This window comes from Schistosoma mansoni, chromosome 1 (genome assembly GCF_000237925.1).
Source record: "Schistosoma mansoni strain Puerto Rico chromosome 1, complete genome".
In the NCBI taxonomy this organism is placed as follows: Eukaryota; Metazoa; Platyhelminthes; class Trematoda; order Strigeidida; family Schistosomatidae; genus Schistosoma; species Schistosoma mansoni.
The window spans coordinates 15,296,379-15,316,342 of record NC_031495.1 but is presented as its reverse complement, the minus strand read 5'-3'; the positions used below and the strand labels follow the sequence as shown (position 1 = coordinate 15,316,342).

General features: G+C 31.8%; 1 protein-coding gene across 1 annotated transcript in view; it reads left to right on the top strand.

The window, feature by feature from the left end:
- Positions 1 to 19,964, top strand: part of Smp_034920 (putative dynein heavy chain) — a gene marked incomplete at both ends in the record, with an annotated part of 71,644 nt that overhangs the window by 4,315 nt on the left and 47,365 nt on the right. Inside the window, 10 exons of the mRNA XM_018793408.1 lie at positions 1,142 to 1,325; positions 2,634 to 2,813; positions 5,813 to 5,965; positions 7,148 to 7,389; positions 8,733 to 9,723; positions 10,623 to 10,771; positions 13,582 to 14,194; positions 16,489 to 16,721; positions 17,131 to 17,368; positions 19,421 to 19,651. Coding sequence (XP_018647924.1) covers positions 1,142 to 1,325; positions 2,634 to 2,813; positions 5,813 to 5,965; positions 7,148 to 7,389; positions 8,733 to 9,723; positions 10,623 to 10,771; positions 13,582 to 14,194; positions 16,489 to 16,721; positions 17,131 to 17,368; positions 19,421 to 19,651 — 3,214 coding nt within the window. The remainder of the gene's footprint in view (positions 1 to 1,141; positions 1,326 to 2,633; positions 2,814 to 5,812; positions 5,966 to 7,147; positions 7,390 to 8,732; positions 9,724 to 10,622; positions 10,772 to 13,581; positions 14,195 to 16,488; positions 16,722 to 17,130; positions 17,369 to 19,420; positions 19,652 to 19,964) is intronic.

Sequence of the window (19,964 nt, the reverse complement as noted above, 5' to 3'; positions counted from 1 at the left end):
GCAGGCTTCCATTTCTGCCCGGTACACTGAGTCAAACCTCAGAGTTACTCACTCGATGGTCTCAACGTACTCGAAAAATGTTTCAAAGGAGCCTGTGGTCAAATACTAGTAACCCACGAATATCTTCTAATTTTAAAGTTTATCTTTCATGTCAATAAAGTATGATAGGGCGAACGCTTGGAAAGTATGCTTGTCCTTTAGTTGTCAGAATGGGATCGCCGGTACGTACAGGTGGCGCAACCCATCAAAAGTCAAATCAGTTTTCTGAATCTATGCCAAGACTTAGTGGGATGAAATAAGGTAAGTCGTAATTTGAGGCAATCGATCGGAATCCCTGAACCTATATTTCTTACTATTTAACATACACCAGCTAAACGTATCTATGATCCTATGGGAGACGATTTTAGCCTGACCCCTGATCTCGGTCATTCAGAGACGTTACCACTGAGCCATTATGTCCACAACGGAACCTTTACAGAACTGTGGTACGTACAGTGATTATTGATAAGTAACCGATATCGTTCATGTCCAGTCTCTAGAGCTGATCAAATGCTATCGATCGTCTGATATCAAACCCCCTTAAAATTTTATTACCACTGAGTACTGGTAAGATATACAACATTAGTTACTTCATAATGATCAACCAACGTTTATGTATTAGTTGTCCAGGTGGTCGGTATTGGGAACAACAGCTCATTAGTAAAACCTACAGCTGCAATATGAGTTCCAACTTTGCAGCAGGCATCAGTTCTATCAGGATCGCAGGTTCTCCATGTACCAACTAGTATGAAACCCAAATCCACGACTTCTTATAGACTGCCTCCATTCACCTAACATTAAAATACAGTGTACATGGTGTGAGATCACTAAAACTAGTGGCCATATTGCAACCTGGTCCACGGAATTCTACCAGATTAAGGACTAAACAGTCATGGCACTATTTACTACTCAGTGATCAATCAGTGAGCGTGTAATGAAGTACTTCATTTACAAACTAATCTCATCGTTTATGTATATTAGATATTATTCAGCAGGCAAAAGATATCGCTTGGATGCTATTTATTATTACAGTGGCTGTCCTCTATAGTTTAACGGTTAGAAATTTACTTTTATTAGTTGTTTTTAATATTTCTTCTTCTAGATGGCTTAATGAAATACAAAGTATTTTCTATCATGGAAATAGACGTAAACTTGTTCCAACTAGTGATGAACCATTGAAACTTGAAGCATTTTATAGATGTGCAGCCACACTGATGACAGAGAATTTACAAAACCTTGGGTTAATTTCAATGTCGGATTATAAAAATCTTATCTGTCAATCACCAGTAGGTGGTAACAATTTGTTTTATGTGTATTTTCCAAGTTATTATTATTATTAGTAAAAAACTGGTGCTTAATAGTGACGAATTATTGTTGCATTAGACAATGAAAGTAATTGAATTAAACTTATACTTTGAAAATTGGATCTTCAATCATTATAGTACACACAATATTTGTGACGTAATGAATGAAACAGATATGAAGATTTCAGACAATATCAACTGCTTAAAATTAAAGGATGAGATATGAACAAGGTAATTAATCAATGAAGCTGCATTTACTCTTCTTACCTAACTACCAAACCCGGGGTCAATTTCATTAGCCGTTATGATTCTTAACATAAACAATTGATTAGATCATTTGGAAAGTTTTATGATAGTTTATGACTTAGAAAGATATTTAGTGAACAAGAAGACTAGTGGGGACTACCGAATATGTTTGACACGAAAACTACAGGCTAGCTCACTAAAATCTGACAACCATACAGTAAACAGTTAATTTGAAAACTGTTAATCAATTGTTTCAATCTTGACCGTTCCTTCTGCAAATATCAGTCCATAGTTACCGATTATTATTGTTCATATAGTTTCATACCAATTGTGTTTCGTTTCCATTCTTTCCTTATCGATCTTCTAGTGAAATACATTCAATGCCCGACCATCGTTATACACTACTTATGTAAGCAACAAACAACCCACACCACAGATGTACTTAATAAGTATCTTAATAAAAAGACATTACTGGGACTTGTTAAAGTGTGTAAGAAGTCCTAAATATATGTCATTAGCATTTGTACCTCCATTCCAAGCGCTAAATTGATCGAAGATATCCTTAAAGACATGATCAAGGCTTTACTATGTTTTGTGAAAATATATTATGAGTCATAACTGGTATTTCATCTTAACACTCCTAGTATAGATGCAGAACCCGTGATTGGGATCGATGCTATTATCGTAACCAATGTTTACAATGTTTGACGATATTTGCTAACATGTATCAGAATCAATCACAGTGACACATATCCATTCTCTCTCTGCCTCCCCTTGGGTTTTAATTTTTACAATCATTTTATACTGTTCTGTTCTACGATCTCACTCATTCTTCTCGAATCATATTATCTGTACTTAACGTTCTCCACAACCACTGATATGATTATTCTCACTCCGACTTTTGTTTCAATAATTTCATTTAGCTGAGTTGATATGTTGTCTTAACCTGTACTAATACACATATACGACGTTCTATGTTGCTAATATCTGACTGAGTATTTTTTTTCAAAAAGATGCTAACATTTGTTGTATTTATTGTTTTAGATTGATCCGAATGGTCAGCAACATCCTGGATTTATTCTACGTCTTGTTTTAGATGAGAATATGATAAAATTTGAGCCACCTATAGAAGAATTCGAAAGTACTTTGTTGAACATGTTCGATTATATGTATAATGTTATTCAGAGTATCCCTAAAATTGAAACTCGTCTTTATTCTGATTGGGTAAGTGTTGTATGATTTACAGAAACAACTGGAAATCCTTTATATCACAAGCAGTAACATGTCACAAAATAATGTTTAGTAAAGACATTTTCTATATTTGAAGTTGTATTGAGCACTCTTTGAGATTACAGTTGTATCTTTGTAATAAATTTCAACAGGTTATTCATGTCTTTTAACAGTTAGCTCCAACTATTCAAAACTCTTGTGTTTTTTAATAATTCATGTACATGCAGACACAAAAGATATTGTCAAGTTACCTATATTGTTTCACTATTTAAATATCTAAGATAATTTACAATCACTTTGTAGATCTTTTCAATAGATTGATTTCAATTCAGATGATGTAGAGTAATATGAACAGTGATTTAGCCAATCGACTCATTTATTTAATTCAGCTGCACTACATTTCATAAATCGAACGGAGAGACGTTAGATATTTTGTTCAGTCTAGTCTTCAGTGTACATTTATGATTAAAGATTCAAAGTTAGAATGAAGCATCTATTTAATGATCTATGATATTTGGCGTCTCTTCAAATGACCGAAATAAAGGATATGTATGGAGAAAGGTAGCTCAGTACTAAATGAATTTGGATTGATATTTGTTTCAAGTTAGATTTTGACAACCTCAAGACTATTTCTGCCTAGAGCTCCTGATCATTCCTCAGAAGCTGGTAAAGGCTACGATTACTTTGTTCAGTCAGCGTTCAATAAAAAGTCCTCAGAAAGTTCTAGAAGAACGATTAATTATGTGCCATATGCTAAGTGAATGGCTGCTGATTTTGAAACTAAGTCAAGCACTTTTCCAGAGGCTTTTATAATATGAAGGCTACCCATAAAACGATGAATATTTTGGCTTTCTGCTCCTAAACCAGCCTTAAAAATGAAATTTATTTTCATATTTCCCACTTTTCGTCTTTCACTAGGTTTCCAAATGCCTTTGATTTCTGAGGAACTAAGAAGCGTTAGAAGTTAGTGTTAAGTGTTCAGTTATCAGGTGCATAGATATCTATTTTAGCTTAAGCTAACCATAAAGGAATTTCTCTGACTCAAGTCTTCTATGGTATTAAAATTTCAACGGATGCTGTTATCTGTTAACTCATTCCCAGTAATCATCAGTTGAACATAATTATGTTAATTAACTAATCAATCATACGATAAAAAAGATAATGGTTAGGTCTTCAATACTGATCAATGTTTATTATATAGGAAATTGAAGGTGACCAGATTGCTAAAAGGAAATAACATTCTATTTAGTGTCTATACTTCAGGATTTATAGACTTCAAGTTGAAAGCAAGTATATACTAAGTAACAACCATCTTATCTCTATTTGAAAAAAACATCAACTCTTCCATCCTGGGAAAGATTCTCTTTTATTCATTCATCAAATTCCAGATGATGATACTCATATGTTCTAACACTCTCTGGTAACCGGATTTCAAGAAACAAGTTTTTGTAAATCTATCACTGAACAACACTGCCTGACTGTGCAAGATTTTTAAAGATTATGAGTTAACTGACATCAATAAGTGTGATCAACAATTAAATTTGCAGAAAACTATTGATTATAACTAATAGTTATGTCGTATATACAATTACCAATAGCAAGCCTTACGTAATGTTTGTAAAAATGGTTTCATTCAACAGTTATGATACTCAACAATATGGAAAAACAAATAGATTCTTATTTTTATACATTCTTAACTCTTTGATGTTCGATCAACTGAAGAAATACAAGAACATGTTTTTAAGCTTTTTACCCTCCTTGAATGACTATTTTCATACCTGAATAGAAATTATTATTAATGTGGGTAAATTATGCAGTGAAGTGTCTTTCACGTAGTGGTTGATTGTGCTTATGATAGTGTGACTGATACTCGGGCACCTTACATTTCACAGTTTATAAATATTTACAGTTCATTTTATTCTTTATAATAATGCCGTAATTTTAGGTGAAACTTATCTTTGAGTTATGAGATTTTATGTATAGCTCAGTTGTTATGTCAGTCCACTCGGATGGATTCAGTGGAAAAGATAAAATGCATCCTTTATTTAAGAGAATGAAGAAAATGTAACTATAAATCGCAAAACAATACATGTTATACCAAGAGGAAGTATCAGCAGACGATTACAAGATAAATTAGATTCTATTTCGAAAAATGAGCAAATTATTCTATTATAACTTGTAGCCGAGTGGATGCCTTGTTAACGTATGACGTGATTAAAACCGCCAATCAGAGAGCAGCGGATTATCAATTGGAACAGTGACACACGAAAACCACACGAGCAGTCTAGAATACTTATCGGTCCTGCTTTCTGCCTAGCCCAGCCAGTGGAGTCTAGAACACCGATCTTAGCCTCTGCGGTATGAATCATTATATTTCAAACACACTGAGTTTATATACCAATCAAACTGACCACATCGTACCATAAAATAGAAAATAACATGTGTACAAGATTTAACCAAATGTGGCTGTGAATGTGGGAGACTGTACTTAATAAACTAGGGATAACTCAAGAATGGTAAATCGTATAATAATAGTCTATAGGTCAAAATAAAGCTTATAATGAGGGGAACATGAATATAAATAGTTTAGTTATTTAGCAATTATACGATAAAAAATATATGCATAGTGTTGGTTTATAAATAGATCCCAAAGTTACCATTCATTATCCTTACCGGGGCATAACATATTCAAAATAAGCAAAGGTTTCAAACTTAAACAAATAGTAAAAATGAAGTAAAACAACAAATGAGTAAGTCAATTAATTTGTTTCGACAATTAAATATAACATCATACAAGCTGTGAATATGTTTGAATTGACTTATTTTATTGACTTATTAAAACATAACATAAAAAGAGAAGTTAAGGTCAGTAAGAGTAAAACTACACACCTTTTTTTCTTCAGTATTACAGTACGTTATTATTTCTTTCCGAACTGTTTCGATATATTAATTATCAAATTGTACTACAATTACTTTTTTTATATTTTCATTAGCAATCTGAGAATGCCACATTACATCCAATTATTTTAAGTGATATTATAGAAGAACGTAAAAATGAAGTCAGAAAAATGTTATTATTACAACTTAAAGGACCAGAGTTACATATACGAGAATATGATAAATATCAATTTTTAGTCAACAGACAAGTAAGAGTTCTTTTTAAATATGTTTGTGATTTGTAGGCTATATGTGTTAAGGATTGATTTCATTTGTGATACTGTAGTGGACAAGAACACAAGTGAGAACAACCGAATGTACTTGAAAACAAAATTACAGAATTTCTTAGTAAAATCTGAGAACTATACAGTAACTACTTCATTTGCAAAATATCAGTCAATCGTCTCAGACTTTATTATTCCTTTGTTTCCACATCAATCATTCTCTGTTTTTGTTCTCTTTTCTTCGATCTTCTTGACCTTCTGCCGCCAGATTTTTCATGTTCGATTGATAATACATACTACTTACATCTATCGACATCAGTAGCACACACCACAATACCAATAAAAACCAAGGAGCACTTGACAGATGTTTTATCTCAGTGGGAAACATCTCAGAGATGCCTACCGACGAATATGCCGCAAATTAAACTTGAGGCCTTCGGATCTCGATGTTAATCCTTAATATGTAAAACTACTGAGTTAGCAGATCTTTTTTTACATTTCTGATAGTTATTTAGCATTTATAATAACTAATAACGTTAGAATGAGGAATTTGTAAAGATTATTTAATTTAAAGATACTTTACATTACAAACTGAGTTTATTTAAACAAACGGTGAAAACCAGAATACAGCAGACTTCTAACATGAAATTAAATTTTTTCGGTTTTATATATTGCCTGAGACAGGATGAGTACTGTGTGATGTTATACTGGTAAATTATTTTCTATATCGTGAGCTAACTTTCAAGTTTTGCCACGTCAAGTCAAATGTAAAATGTTTGACAAAGAATTTAATCTTTTTCAGTATCTAACCCGTAAAGAACCAAATAGATTAGAGATGCTGAGTTACAATGCACCAGCTATGGTGTTATGCTATGATATCAGTTCGTAATAATATAGAAAGTACTTTTTTAAACTAGCGACTGATGGGAACTCATTCTGAGTATCGTCTGTCCTCTGTAACATATTGTTTGTATATTTGTTTGAAGTTCATTTTGGCAAATAACTATTTGTATGACAAAATCTCTTCTGATTTCACAGGCTGAACAAAACACTGAATTGTTATTAAATCCACCAGTACAAGAACTAACGGTTCAAGCCGTTGAATCCACTGATGATGATGATTTTCAAGATAATCTTGATGATAAGGTGGAATTAGAACAAGAGGAGCCTGAAAAAGATGTTATTGAAAATAAACCTATTGGACCATCATTTGAAGAATTGACACGTGAACTATTAAAATATGATCGTTTAATGAAAAAAATTCAGTATGAATCTAGACGTATAATTCGTCTGGGATTATTTGAAGTACATTGTGATGAATTAATTCGTTCTTTAACTAAACGAGCTGAAAATATATCAGATCGTGTTTTGGAACGCATTTTGGAAGATCATAGAATAATGAATAAAACGTAAATTCCTAATTTTATTTACACTGTATTCGTCACGCTTAACCTATATGTTTTGTATTTCCATCACTTGTATACGTGATCTTATGAAAAAGTTGACTGTTAACGAAATTTAGACTGACTAATCACTGAGCAGTTAACAATATCACGTGTGTTATTCGTTGAGGAATTTGATACTAAGACGAAACAGCTATACAATATTTGTTGGTTTTCAGCTGTTATCTAACCAAAATCGATCAAGATATAAAACTTTAAATTCAACAATTTTCAGGAACACCTTATAACAATGATCATGTACTTACAAAAGACTTACTTCAAGGGGTAATTCACGAAGTTCAAGTGGGAAGTCGTGTCTAATTGACTTTACCCATGATGATCTTGAGACAAATATCACAGATTGTATTGGTTAATAGTCATGCATTATTATGAACTAACTACGACCAGAGATGTTGACTACTGTATCTCAACTTATGGGTCTGAAGGTTGAGCGTTCACCACCAGTCCACAAGGTCCAGTTTTCGGTCCTTTATGGGGTGAATGATGCGCACTTTTAAGCGGTCTCATATTTGGAACACAAAGCTGTCCAATACTCCCTGGTTTTCAACTAAAAGAGCATACTTGAGCAAAAAAATTACTGAATATTTTCTCATCAGTAACTCCAGCTGAGAATACACATACATCAAGAGATGTTTATATTTAAGTGTTATCAAACTAGTGTATCTTAAGTTATTTAGCTATTTTGAGAGGCATAACTCTATCAGCTAAGATGAGTACAATCTAGTTTAGTTTTAGCAAAAGCACCAAGTTTTAATGTCCATGGATTGATGACTAATCCTGCGAAATAATTCTACCGAAAACAAATGAGTTGAATAATTCATAAAGTTTGTCCAAATTATACAATTTGTAGACATTTCAGTAATGAGATTAAGGTAGCTAATACTGGTTAATGAGGTAATTTAGGTCTTATTTTAGTAATTCTTACACTCATGTTCTATTAACTTTGTTTGCTCTCGTTGTCTGATCTTAACCATACCTTAAGATTATTTATCAGATAATTCATGATGCATCACTCCCACTATGCAACTGTTCTCATGTTTTACTCATTATATGTATAAATGGAAGCTATAAATAATGAAGTAATATCTTTATAGCATAATTCTATTGTTAAATCTTGATTAAAACTATGACTTAATTCATTGAAAGTAAATGATTATGACCATAGTCAACATAAATATTATTACAAATTTCATGGTAGCTGTGATTCATGGAATTGATGATTTATTTAAACTACTTATTAGATTAATAAGTAATCATTAATTATAAACAAATATTTCCATATTATTTAGTTTGATTAAAGAATATGAACTTATCAGTGCCAAAGCGTTAACTGTTCCAACTGATATTTCACATATGATGCAAATCAATGAATTTGTTAATCATGCAGAAAAAGTTAAAATGAACATCTTAGAACGTGAACTAGATAATTCTAAAGATCGCTTATTATTTCTTATGGATCATGCACAGTTAAATCCATCAGATATGCGTATTAATAGTCAGGTATTTGAATGGCATACACGTATGAATGAAGTATTTGCTGAAAGTCGAAGTATTGCACAAACTAAACGTGAAGAATTTGAAATTAGTTTGAGATATAAACGTGAAAGATTTATTGAAGAAATTGAATCATATCGAAAACAAGTGGATAAATTCCAAGGGTATGGAGATCTCAATGAAATAAATCGATATTTGAAGAAAGCACAAAGTTTAAATTCAAAATTGGAAATAGCTTTAACTAAAATAGACGGATTCAATGCAGATGAAGAAGCATTGAAATGGGATACAACATCATATCCACTACGTAATGAAGTACAAAATATATTGAAACCATTTTTAACTCTATATGAAATGACGGTAGAATTCAATAAGAAATATAATGAATGGATGGAAGGATCTATGGATAAGGTTGAACCAGAACAAGTAGAAATGGACGTATCAAACTATTATCGTAGTTTGTTTAAATTGGAGAAAACATTTGATACTTTACCAGCACCACGAAAAATTGCTACACAAGTTCGTGAAAAAGTCGAAGAATTCAAACAACATTTACCATTAATACGTACATTATTTAATCCAGGTTTACGTGAAAGACATTGGGAACAAATTTCAGAAATAGTTGGTTTTACAGTAAATAATAAAGAAGAAGGAATGTGTTTAGCTAAATTAATTGATATGAATCTTGACACGTATATACCTAAATTTGAATTAATCTCCGAGGCTGCTAGCAAAGAAAATAATCTTGAAAAAACACTGGATAAAATGCATAAAGAATGGGAACCAGTAAGTGAATTCAACTGATAGTAATATTTTTTATACATGATATCTTAATGTGAACAAGCACTGATCGGAAATGAAGTATTTTGGTTTGTTTTCTAAAATGTTTATGTAAACGCTGTTTAATTTTTACATATACACCTAGGAAAAAACATTTGGATGATCTGTTTTCCAGATCTTAATAAATTCCGATAAGCCTTCCTATTTTAGATCTGTTTTAGATAAATACTTATCATTACAAATTTTGTATGTATTTAACCGTTATCATAAAAAGCCTACAAATTACTGTATATCTAAATACTGAAAAACTCAATCAGAAACATTGCAGTTATTCGTGCAATTTACTTATTATGTATCGTTGGAAGAAAGAGTAGTAAATACAGCTGAATCCAACCACATCACATAGGACACAAAATAAATATAGGTGTGGCAGTTTAACTGGTGGAAAACTTCCCCGGTTGAAGATAAATGGAAAATATTGACTGTAGAAGAACATTTGTAAAACATCTTTTCAAATAATTACAATTTGAATAGATCAGAAGGGGGTTTTGTGGAGATTTTAGTAATTTTATAGTTGAAATCATGAGTCAATTGAAGCTAGACAACCATGGAAAACCTGAAAGCACTGGACGGCCGTTTCGTCCTATTGTGGGACTCCTCAGCAATGTTAAAACTTTAAAATTTGAAATAAAATTTACTGACAATAAACAAACTAATCTAAAACTATTGTAACTTAAAATTGATTGTATTGTAATTAATATCAAATGTTAAATGAAAATTAGGAGGCTTAACCCTTTAAATTACTTAAGGAGAGATTAATACACAATCAGAAATTTTAAAATTCTGAATCGTTTTTTTACACAATTCAAGTGATTATTTTCTGTTTTAATTAATTGCATTTATAGATGGAGTTCAACTTGATACCATATCGTGATAGTGGTACATTTATACTTTCTTCGGTGGATGATATACAAACATTATTGGATGATCATATTGTAAAAACGCAAACAATGCGTGGATCACCTTACATTAAACCATTCGAAGCGGAAATCAAGTAAGTTACATACTATATATATATATATATTTGGAAGTGATTCAAGTTGTACGGAATAGACAGAGGTAATTACCTATAGGAAGCACATGTACTGAATAAAATTGATTGAAATTCTTTCGAAAATACCTACAAGGGGATAATTTAAACCATTGTAAATTAAAATGATTCAGGTTAGTTTTTATCTTATATTGACATCAGCTGAAAAAAGATTGGGCATCCACAATTTGTGGAAGACTATTTTCGCTTTAATAATGCTCTTCCATGACCATTCGGTATTTAAACGCAATTAAGTTTTAGACTTAATGGAAAGTCAACATCATTGAATAAGAAATGAATGACTGAAAATTTTTTCCCACTTCAGTAACCGATGATAAAAGGTTAGGCCCTAGTGGTCACGAATGATGTGTTAGTTTATAGTGAAAACTAATTACAAATTGAACAATCTCAACAAATATTTGACCCTGATGATTAGTGATTAACTTTCATTTATTTATTATTGATCTGTTTGATAATAAATATTAACGTTAGCATATTGCACATATTATGTATTTTGACTATTAGGCTGATCGTAATATTGGTCTTTACATTTATTTGCAAGTTATTTATATTAAATGCTTATTGTTATTTACATTTTATGTAAACCTTAGTTAGGTAGATGAATGCAAATGTCTCACTGAAATTTCAGCCTTAAGGAACCTTTAGTCATGTAATTTTCAAAGTATGACGTTTCAGGTTAAGAGGCAATGTAATATTCCGACAAATTATTGAGAACACTTGATCACATAATCATCATTATTGATTAAAGTTTCTCAGTTTAATTTTAACCTGTTTAAATACATGGGATATCATACCTAAGGTTTAATTGATTAGGATGATTGTACAGTATTTTGTTGCTGTTCAATGAGATGATTCCTGGGTAAACTACAAATAATTTCTTTCTTCTTAAATGGAATGACATTAGTTTCAGAATCAATAATATGTTAGGTATACAATATAGATATTTCCCTGTAATTCGGGACAGATAGACTGTCTTTAATATTGATTCGACTTTTGGCTAACAAACTCAAGGATTTTAGGCTCTTTAATTTACTGATTTTATTTGAAGTATGGGTTCAGAATGATTTAGACAAAGTTTTGTTATAACATTTGATAGATTCAAGATTCATATTATTATCAATATAGAGTTGTGGAGATTATTAAAATTTTATTAAGATCATGAAATGATTAATTTTAGGTTTTCAATGGTGTTCTAATATCGGTCGGTTCATAATCTCAATTAAAATTTATAGTATTACTTAATTTCGTCGATGAGCCAATTTCCATTTTTAGACAATAAGTGATCTCTCACATATCGGTGAAAATTCTCGTCTTCTGCTTCGATTAATGACAGATAGCTTTGGAAACTACAAAAGACTGTAATGCATATTTTTATTTACCATTCCACATTTCTTTCATAAGTTTTAATGGTGCTCTTTAACGCTTCAAGTGATGGGAACGCTACCAGATACAATGTATTTAAAAATACTGTATCTGTTTCTTTGATAATGTGAGGAACAACTGACTTTGTACTTTGTACGTTACTATCGTCCATAATGTGAAGAAAATTATTTCTATTGACAAGTACAGACATTTTATACAAATTTTAAGAAATAAATAACCAATTATAACGAATTTAAAACTAGCAATTTAATTAGACGAAACGGAATTAAAAAAAATTGGGAAGTGGGATGAAAATTTTTTAAAAAAGGGTTGAAAAAAATTTATTAAAAAACAATACAGAAATCGCCGTCAATCTAATGTTATTCTCAATAATTTATATACTGAAATGTAATAACTAACCTTTATTTGTATGATATACTATGTTATCTATTATGATCAAATGGTAAAGTTAAGAGAATAATCTTAACAATTAAATCATCATATGGTCGAAATCATGAGTCAATTGAAGCTAGACCACTACAAAAAACCTGGAAGCACTGGACGGCCGTTTCAACCTATTGTGGGACTCCTCAGTGGAATTCAAGCAGGTCTGTTGGTAGATATCAACTCACTGAAGACATTGGTGAATGGTTGCTTAATTTCGTGTATTGGTTGAAGTTAGACATTAACACTGTTGGATGCTGACTCAGTAGTCTGGAAGTAAGGCGCTCGCGCGCGAAACTGATAGGTCCTGGGTTCGAATCTCGCGAGGCAGGATCGTGGATGCGCACTGCTGAGGAGTCCCACAATAAAACAAAACGGCCGTCTAGTCCTTCCAGGTTTTCCACGGTGGTCTAGCTTCAATTGACTCATGATTTCAACTATATAAAATTACTAGAATCTCCACAAAACCCTCTTCTGATAATTAAATCATCAATCAAGAAAAAATTAATGAATATAGTAATATCTAATAATCGATCTTTATTAAATGTAGATTAAATCTAATCACTAAATAGTTATACAATAGGAATATATATATATATAGAGAGAGAGAGAGCAAGAGAGAGAGAGAATAACCGTCCATTAATAGATCCCGGAAGTCATCCGTACTTATACCTTCACTAGGATATAACATACTGGATAAATTAACCCTTTTATGATAATACTTAATTAACATTTCATTTTGTTTTCTTTTTAATTAATAAGCAAATCAATATCACAATTACCCAGCAACTATTTTTTTTTCTTTTTTTTTAAAAAAGAGATTGGGAACAAAACTTAATTTTAACTCAAGATATATTAGATGAATGGTTAAAAGTACAATCTACCTATTTATATTTAGAACCAATATTTAATTCCCCTGATATTATAACACAAATGCCAAATGAAAGTAGACAATTTATTATAGTTGATAAAATATGGAAAGAATTAATGAATCTTATCCATCATAATCAATCTATATTAAATGTTATAAAAATTGATAAAATATTAAATAAATTTAATAAATCTAATTTATTATTAGAAAATATTTTAAAAGGTTTAAATCAATATTTAGAAAAAAAACGTTTATATTTTTCAAGATTTTTCTTTTTATCAAATGATGAATTATTAGAAATCTTATCAGAAACCAAAGATCCAACAAGAGTACAACCTCATTTAAAAAAATGTTTTGAAGGTATTGCATCATTAGTATTTACTAAAACATTAGATATTACACATATAAAAAGTAGTGAAAATGAATTAATTGAATTATGTAATAGTATATCAACAATAAAAGCAAATGGTTCTGTTGAAAAATGGTTATTACAATTAGAAATAATGATGATACAATCAATACAATTTAATATTAATAATGCATTAAATGATTATTTAAATAAACCACGTAAAGAATGGGTTAAATTATGGTGTGGTCAAGCTATATTAGCTGGTTCAATGTATTATTGGACAATAAATGTTGAACAAGCTATACAAAATAATTTGGATGCTATGAAGAATTATTTAAAAGTATGTATACATTATATTATTACTATAATGTTAAATAAGTAGTATGTTTTTTTAATTATAATTCTGTTTTTAAAATCGGACTTGATCAATACAAACTACAAAGTAAACTAACCCTTATTAACCGTTTCAATTAAATTATAATAGTCACCTTACAAATGAGTTACTTCGAAATGTTCCAGACGTTCTAGTGAGTAGCCGTGACTGGTGGAGTTCAGACATACTTACTTACTTACTTACTTACTTACGCTTGTTACCCCTCGTGCAGGAGCATAGGCCGCCCACCAGTATTCTCCATCCAACTCTGTCCTTGGCAATCCTTTCCAGTTCTTTCCAGTTAACATTCATACTTTTCATATCTGCTTCTATTTTCCGGCGTAATGTGTTCTTTGGCATCCCTCTTTTCCGCTTCCCTTCAGGATTCTTATTTTGAAGTTAGTTGAGAGTTGTTTTGAGTTCAATATGTCTTCCAAAGGTAGGAATGCTACCCTTGCTTTGCCAATCCGCGTCTTCACAACTGCATCAGATTCATCGTATTCGTCAATGATGCTTTCCAAGTACGTGAATGTTTCCACTTCTTCCAGAGTTTCGCCATCAATTGTGATTGGGTTGGTGTTCTCCGTGTTGTATTTGAGAATCTCGCTTTTTCCTTTGTGTATGTTGAAGTCTATTGATGCAGAGACTGCTGCCACATTTTTTGTCTTCGTCTGTATTTGCTCCTATGTATGACATAGTAGGGCTAGGTCATCTGCGAAGTCCAAGTCGTCTAATTGGTTCTGAGATATCCATTGTATTCCGTGCTTCCTCTTACATGTCGAAGTCTTCATAATCCAGTCAGTCATTAGGAGAAAGAGGAAGGGGGAGAGTACACAGCCTTGTCTGACTCCGGTCCCTACTGAAAATGTATCTTTCACCTGTCCTCCATGCACGACTTTGCACTGTAGTCCTTCGTATGAGTTCCGGATAATGTTGACAATCTTCTGAGGAACTCCATAGTGTCGAAGAAGTTTCCATAATGTTCTCCGGTCCACACGGTCAACCGCCTTCTCAAAATCAATGAGTTCAGACATACTACAAGTAAAATATTTGTCCCCAATAACATTGAATGTTTGTCTCTTTACATCAAAATTCAATCGAACGTGATGTAGCACCAATGGTCCCTGTTGTTTAAAGTTCACCACAAGACCTAGAGTCTTCTTGTTTGACTCCTGACGTAATAATATATGTTCATTGTTTAGTGGAAACATCCCAGTTCGAGAAATCTGTATAGTGTTTTCTGACTTCCAATATTACCTCAAGAGAGACCAATATGTGATTAAAACAACCTGAATATTAGCTCAGTTGTCAATTACGTTAACATTGGAGTAGGTGTACACGCTCTTTGTCTTCCATTAAATTGGGAGATTAAAATTGCATTATACCTTTCTTTTTACGAACTAATTCTTTCTCCCTGTACCATATCCTTATGGGCAATCTTTTTTTGTATATTACTACCATTGAGGTGGGTGCTTTTATGACTTTAGTGTTCATTCTGTTGTGCTAATGAGGTATGGCAACTTGGACCTATCCACATACGTGCTGGTCCTACGTTGTAGATGACTGGCTGACGTTATTAGTCATACAAATTTTTAAGATCCGCTCAATGGATGCTCATCTATACTAGTGACTTCCAACTGATCAGTGACTCTGTATTTCATTTCTATATTTGTCATTTCCCTACTAGAAAGACAGAGATTTTCAGTTTTATTTGACCTCAAGAAGTTCTGCGATCGATATCGGCTCATAATTAGAACTGTTATTAGTTACTCGTGAGCTTGATTATGTTTATTATATTTCTATTCTGTGGTGGAAAAGTTTGCAATAACGGTCGTCTATTTATTCTCGCTTTCAAAGTTTAATAGTTTCTCAAAAAATATTATTTCTCTAGTTATAACTTCACAGTTCGTTTATTCAGACGCCACATTTTGTTGCAATAAAAGAATACATTGTCATGGAACACAAAGCATATTGTAAATGTTGAAAATTACATCACCTATCACTTGAATAATCCAGGCGAGAAGTCAGATTTTTCCATGTACCTCATCTCCATAAAGTGAATCTTGATGCTTGAATTCTTAGTTCAATTGTCAAACTATATGACTTGACAAACGAGATAGTAATCAGGAATTTGAACATATGAATATCCTTTCGTTTGTAGTCCATGACATTTTGTAAAAAAGGTTACATCCAGTTCTTGGCGTACATCTTTGTAACAGTCCTTAATGTTTCATACTCTTTCAAAATATAAATGTTTGTAGGTGAACAACCAGCAAATAGATGAAATTGTTGCTATGGTTAGAGGACAACTATCTAAACAAAATCGCATAACATTACAAGCATTAATTGTGTTAGATGTTCATGCACGTGATGTTCTGGCTGAACTTATATCACTTAAATGTCAATCCAATACAGACTTTTCATGGCTTAGTCAACTACGTTATTATTGGATTGAACAAAAGCTAGTGACGCGTATGATTAACTCACATTTAAAGTAAGCGCTTTTATTGTTTATATATATACGAAATCTAGTTTTATAAATTATAGAATTTTAACTACTTATTTTAATTAGACAGTATAACGTTATAGAATAGCTTTATGTTATCGCAAGTATTTATTCGGGTAGGAAATTTATTGGTATATAGTGTACGTAATCACTTTCTTCTAAACTCATTCATTTCATAATTAATAGTCCGAGAGAATTTCTACCATACATGAATGACTAGGAGAGTAATGACAACTATGAAGTGCTGGAGAGTTGTTTCATGGACGATTATCATTCACTCATAGGATTCCTCATATTACACATCATTTATAGATCGGAAATCACTTTTAAAAAAATTTTTCATCGATGTGATGAGATCTTACGCTTACTGTTTGTTATAACACATTTCTTTTTGAAGCTATGGTTATGAATATTTGGGTAATACTGGGCGATTAGTTATCACACCATTGACTGATAGGTGTTATCGAACATTATTTGGTGCATTACATTTACATTTGGGTGGTGCTCCCGAGGGTCCAGCTGGTACAGGTAAAACAGAGACAACTAAAGATCTTGCAAAAGCAGTAGCTAAACAATGTGTTGTATTCAATTGTTCCGATGGACTGGATTATATTGCTTTGGGTAAATTTTTCAAGGTATGATTTGAGTATTATTATTGTACGAAATAATTATTTTACAGTAACTTAATTTTTATTGGTAGATAAAATACTTTGATACACTATTCTGATATAAAGATTACCGTTTTCGTAAACCATAAAAATCATGACGTTTTCCCAGATTTTAATTATTATGAAGAGTATGCTGGATCCTAAATATAGGTTGTGGCACATCGTGAAGTAAACAAACAAACATATCAAAGTAGCATATTATTGGTTCTAATCTAAATCAACATTATTAGAACCTATTGAAGTAGAGAGAGAGGAAATCATTATTGTAACCTTTTCACTGTTTAATATTATTGTGTCGCTAACAATGGTAAGAACGTCATGTAATTAATTCATATTTATTTTTATTAGTTACTTTGTCCCGTAAAATAATATATATACAATGTTTTTCTCTAACCATTTAGCTGTCTTTTTTTTGAATCATTAATGTTATCTAGTTAAACTAATCTCTCTGTGATTATTACAGGATGATATTGATCCTTTCTTATATATTAAGATGATCAATCATTGAGACGAGTCAGATGGGATTACATTCAGTTCCACGGTTTTAGCTAAAATATTGGTCAACCTAATCGTTAAAACTGGACCGCCATCCTTAAGGACAGCTGGAGTTAATCCATCTGGACTAGCTGCCCTTCTCCAATTCAGATTAGTTATTGCTTTTCGAACTTCAATCAGAGTCGGGGGGCCTATCTCAATGTTCCATTCAGGCTGTTTGGAAATGGTGGGTAACTGTAGAGTGGCTGAATGCCAGCTGAACTACACCTTAAAGTGTTCTACCCATCGTTCTAAACGTCTGGACTGAGAGCGAATAAAAGTGCCGCCTTTTGCCGAGATTGTCTCACTTAAACTTCATTTCTTTATTCCGGTCCTCTGTTGTAGCTGACTGACTAACTAAAAGTCCCATCTTCTCTCTTCCTATTTCCGTGCAATTATCATTTGTAAAGTGTTGTTACCCATAAACCGTTCTGTCTATTCACTCCATCAGATCTTTTTTATGTTAGCACAATTTCCTCATATATATCCATACTTCAACTCATTTAAAGATATGCAAATCATAACACCTCTCGTATAAGTTGTTATGTCTTTTTTTATTGAGTAATCCCCTACTAGCTTAAGCTTTTATTTCAATGTGAGCTACATAGATATTAGAAAAAGATTATTACATGCAAAAACCATTCCATAAGTGATAATTGTACATGTTTAGAGAGATAATGGAATATTTTGGTATCATTTTCATTGCCGGAATTTTTCCAAACGATTGAATATACACGTGATAATGTGACCGGACATCTGAATAATAAAGTATTGGTAAGATTAAGATACCAGAAATGATAATTCATTCATAGGACTAAGACATAAATCTCAAATGAACTGATTACAGAAGACAGTATACTTTTTTAAATAATTGAATACGTTGTTAAAAATTGGAAGCCCACACTTACAGATAATGTAATTTAATCAAGATAATGTGGATGAGTTATTTATCGGATAACAGGCAGTTAATGAAAGATGAAAATAATGATTTAAAACTGTTCACTAATACTTTCATTCTGTTAGTCCTAACAGTTATATTTAAGTGCAACTTGATACAGTAAGATTGGCCAACATTGAGGATTATACAACAAGAAATTGCTTATGAAAAAAAGATCGATAAAAATCTGAAGTATCTCAAAACCATGAAGATCAATCTCAGTCTAGATAGTTTGGTAATAATGTTTCTGTCTCAGGACCTAAGTAACATAGGCCTAATTATTGTAGACACATCAGTTTCCTGGTAACTAACTAGGTGTCTTGTTGATGAAAATAATCTATCATGAAATTTAGGTTCAATGCTTCTCAACAATTACGTTCAATCACTTAGATATCATCTATTTGGTGTCTGTAAATTTGTCAGTAGATATTTAAACTGTGATGAACTTTAATTTACTAATAATATTCTCAAATATATTCAAATAGATAGTCAATATGTGCTAATATCTACGTCATTTATTTTATTCTCATTTAATGCTATTTATACAGGGACTTGCATCATGCGGTGCATGGTCATGTTTTGATGAATTTAATCGTATTGATTTAGAAGTACTTTCTGTAGTAGCTCAACAAATTTTAACTATTCAACGTGCTATTCTTGCTAATCAAACAAGTTTAATATTTGAAGGAACTGAAATTAAATTAGATCAAACATGTGCTGTATTCATTACAATGAATCCAGGTTATGCTGGACGTTCAGAACTTCCGGATAATTTAAAAGTTAGTCTTATTGTAATTTAAATAATACATTAATTTATAGTGACTAATAGAATCCAAATTGAAAAATAATCAACAAATTTTGTAAATCCTGTTCAGATTAGGGAAGCTTACAGAAATTTCTGACTAACTCTAACTTTTATCAGAAAGGGCTTTTGTGGAGATTTCAGTAATTTTATAGTTGAAATCATGAGTCAATTTAAGCTAGACAACCATGGAAAACCTGGAAACACTGGATGGCCGTCTCGTCCTATTGTGGGACTCCTCAGCAGTGCTCCTCCAAGATAGGTCCTGGGTTTGAATCTCATGGGGCGGG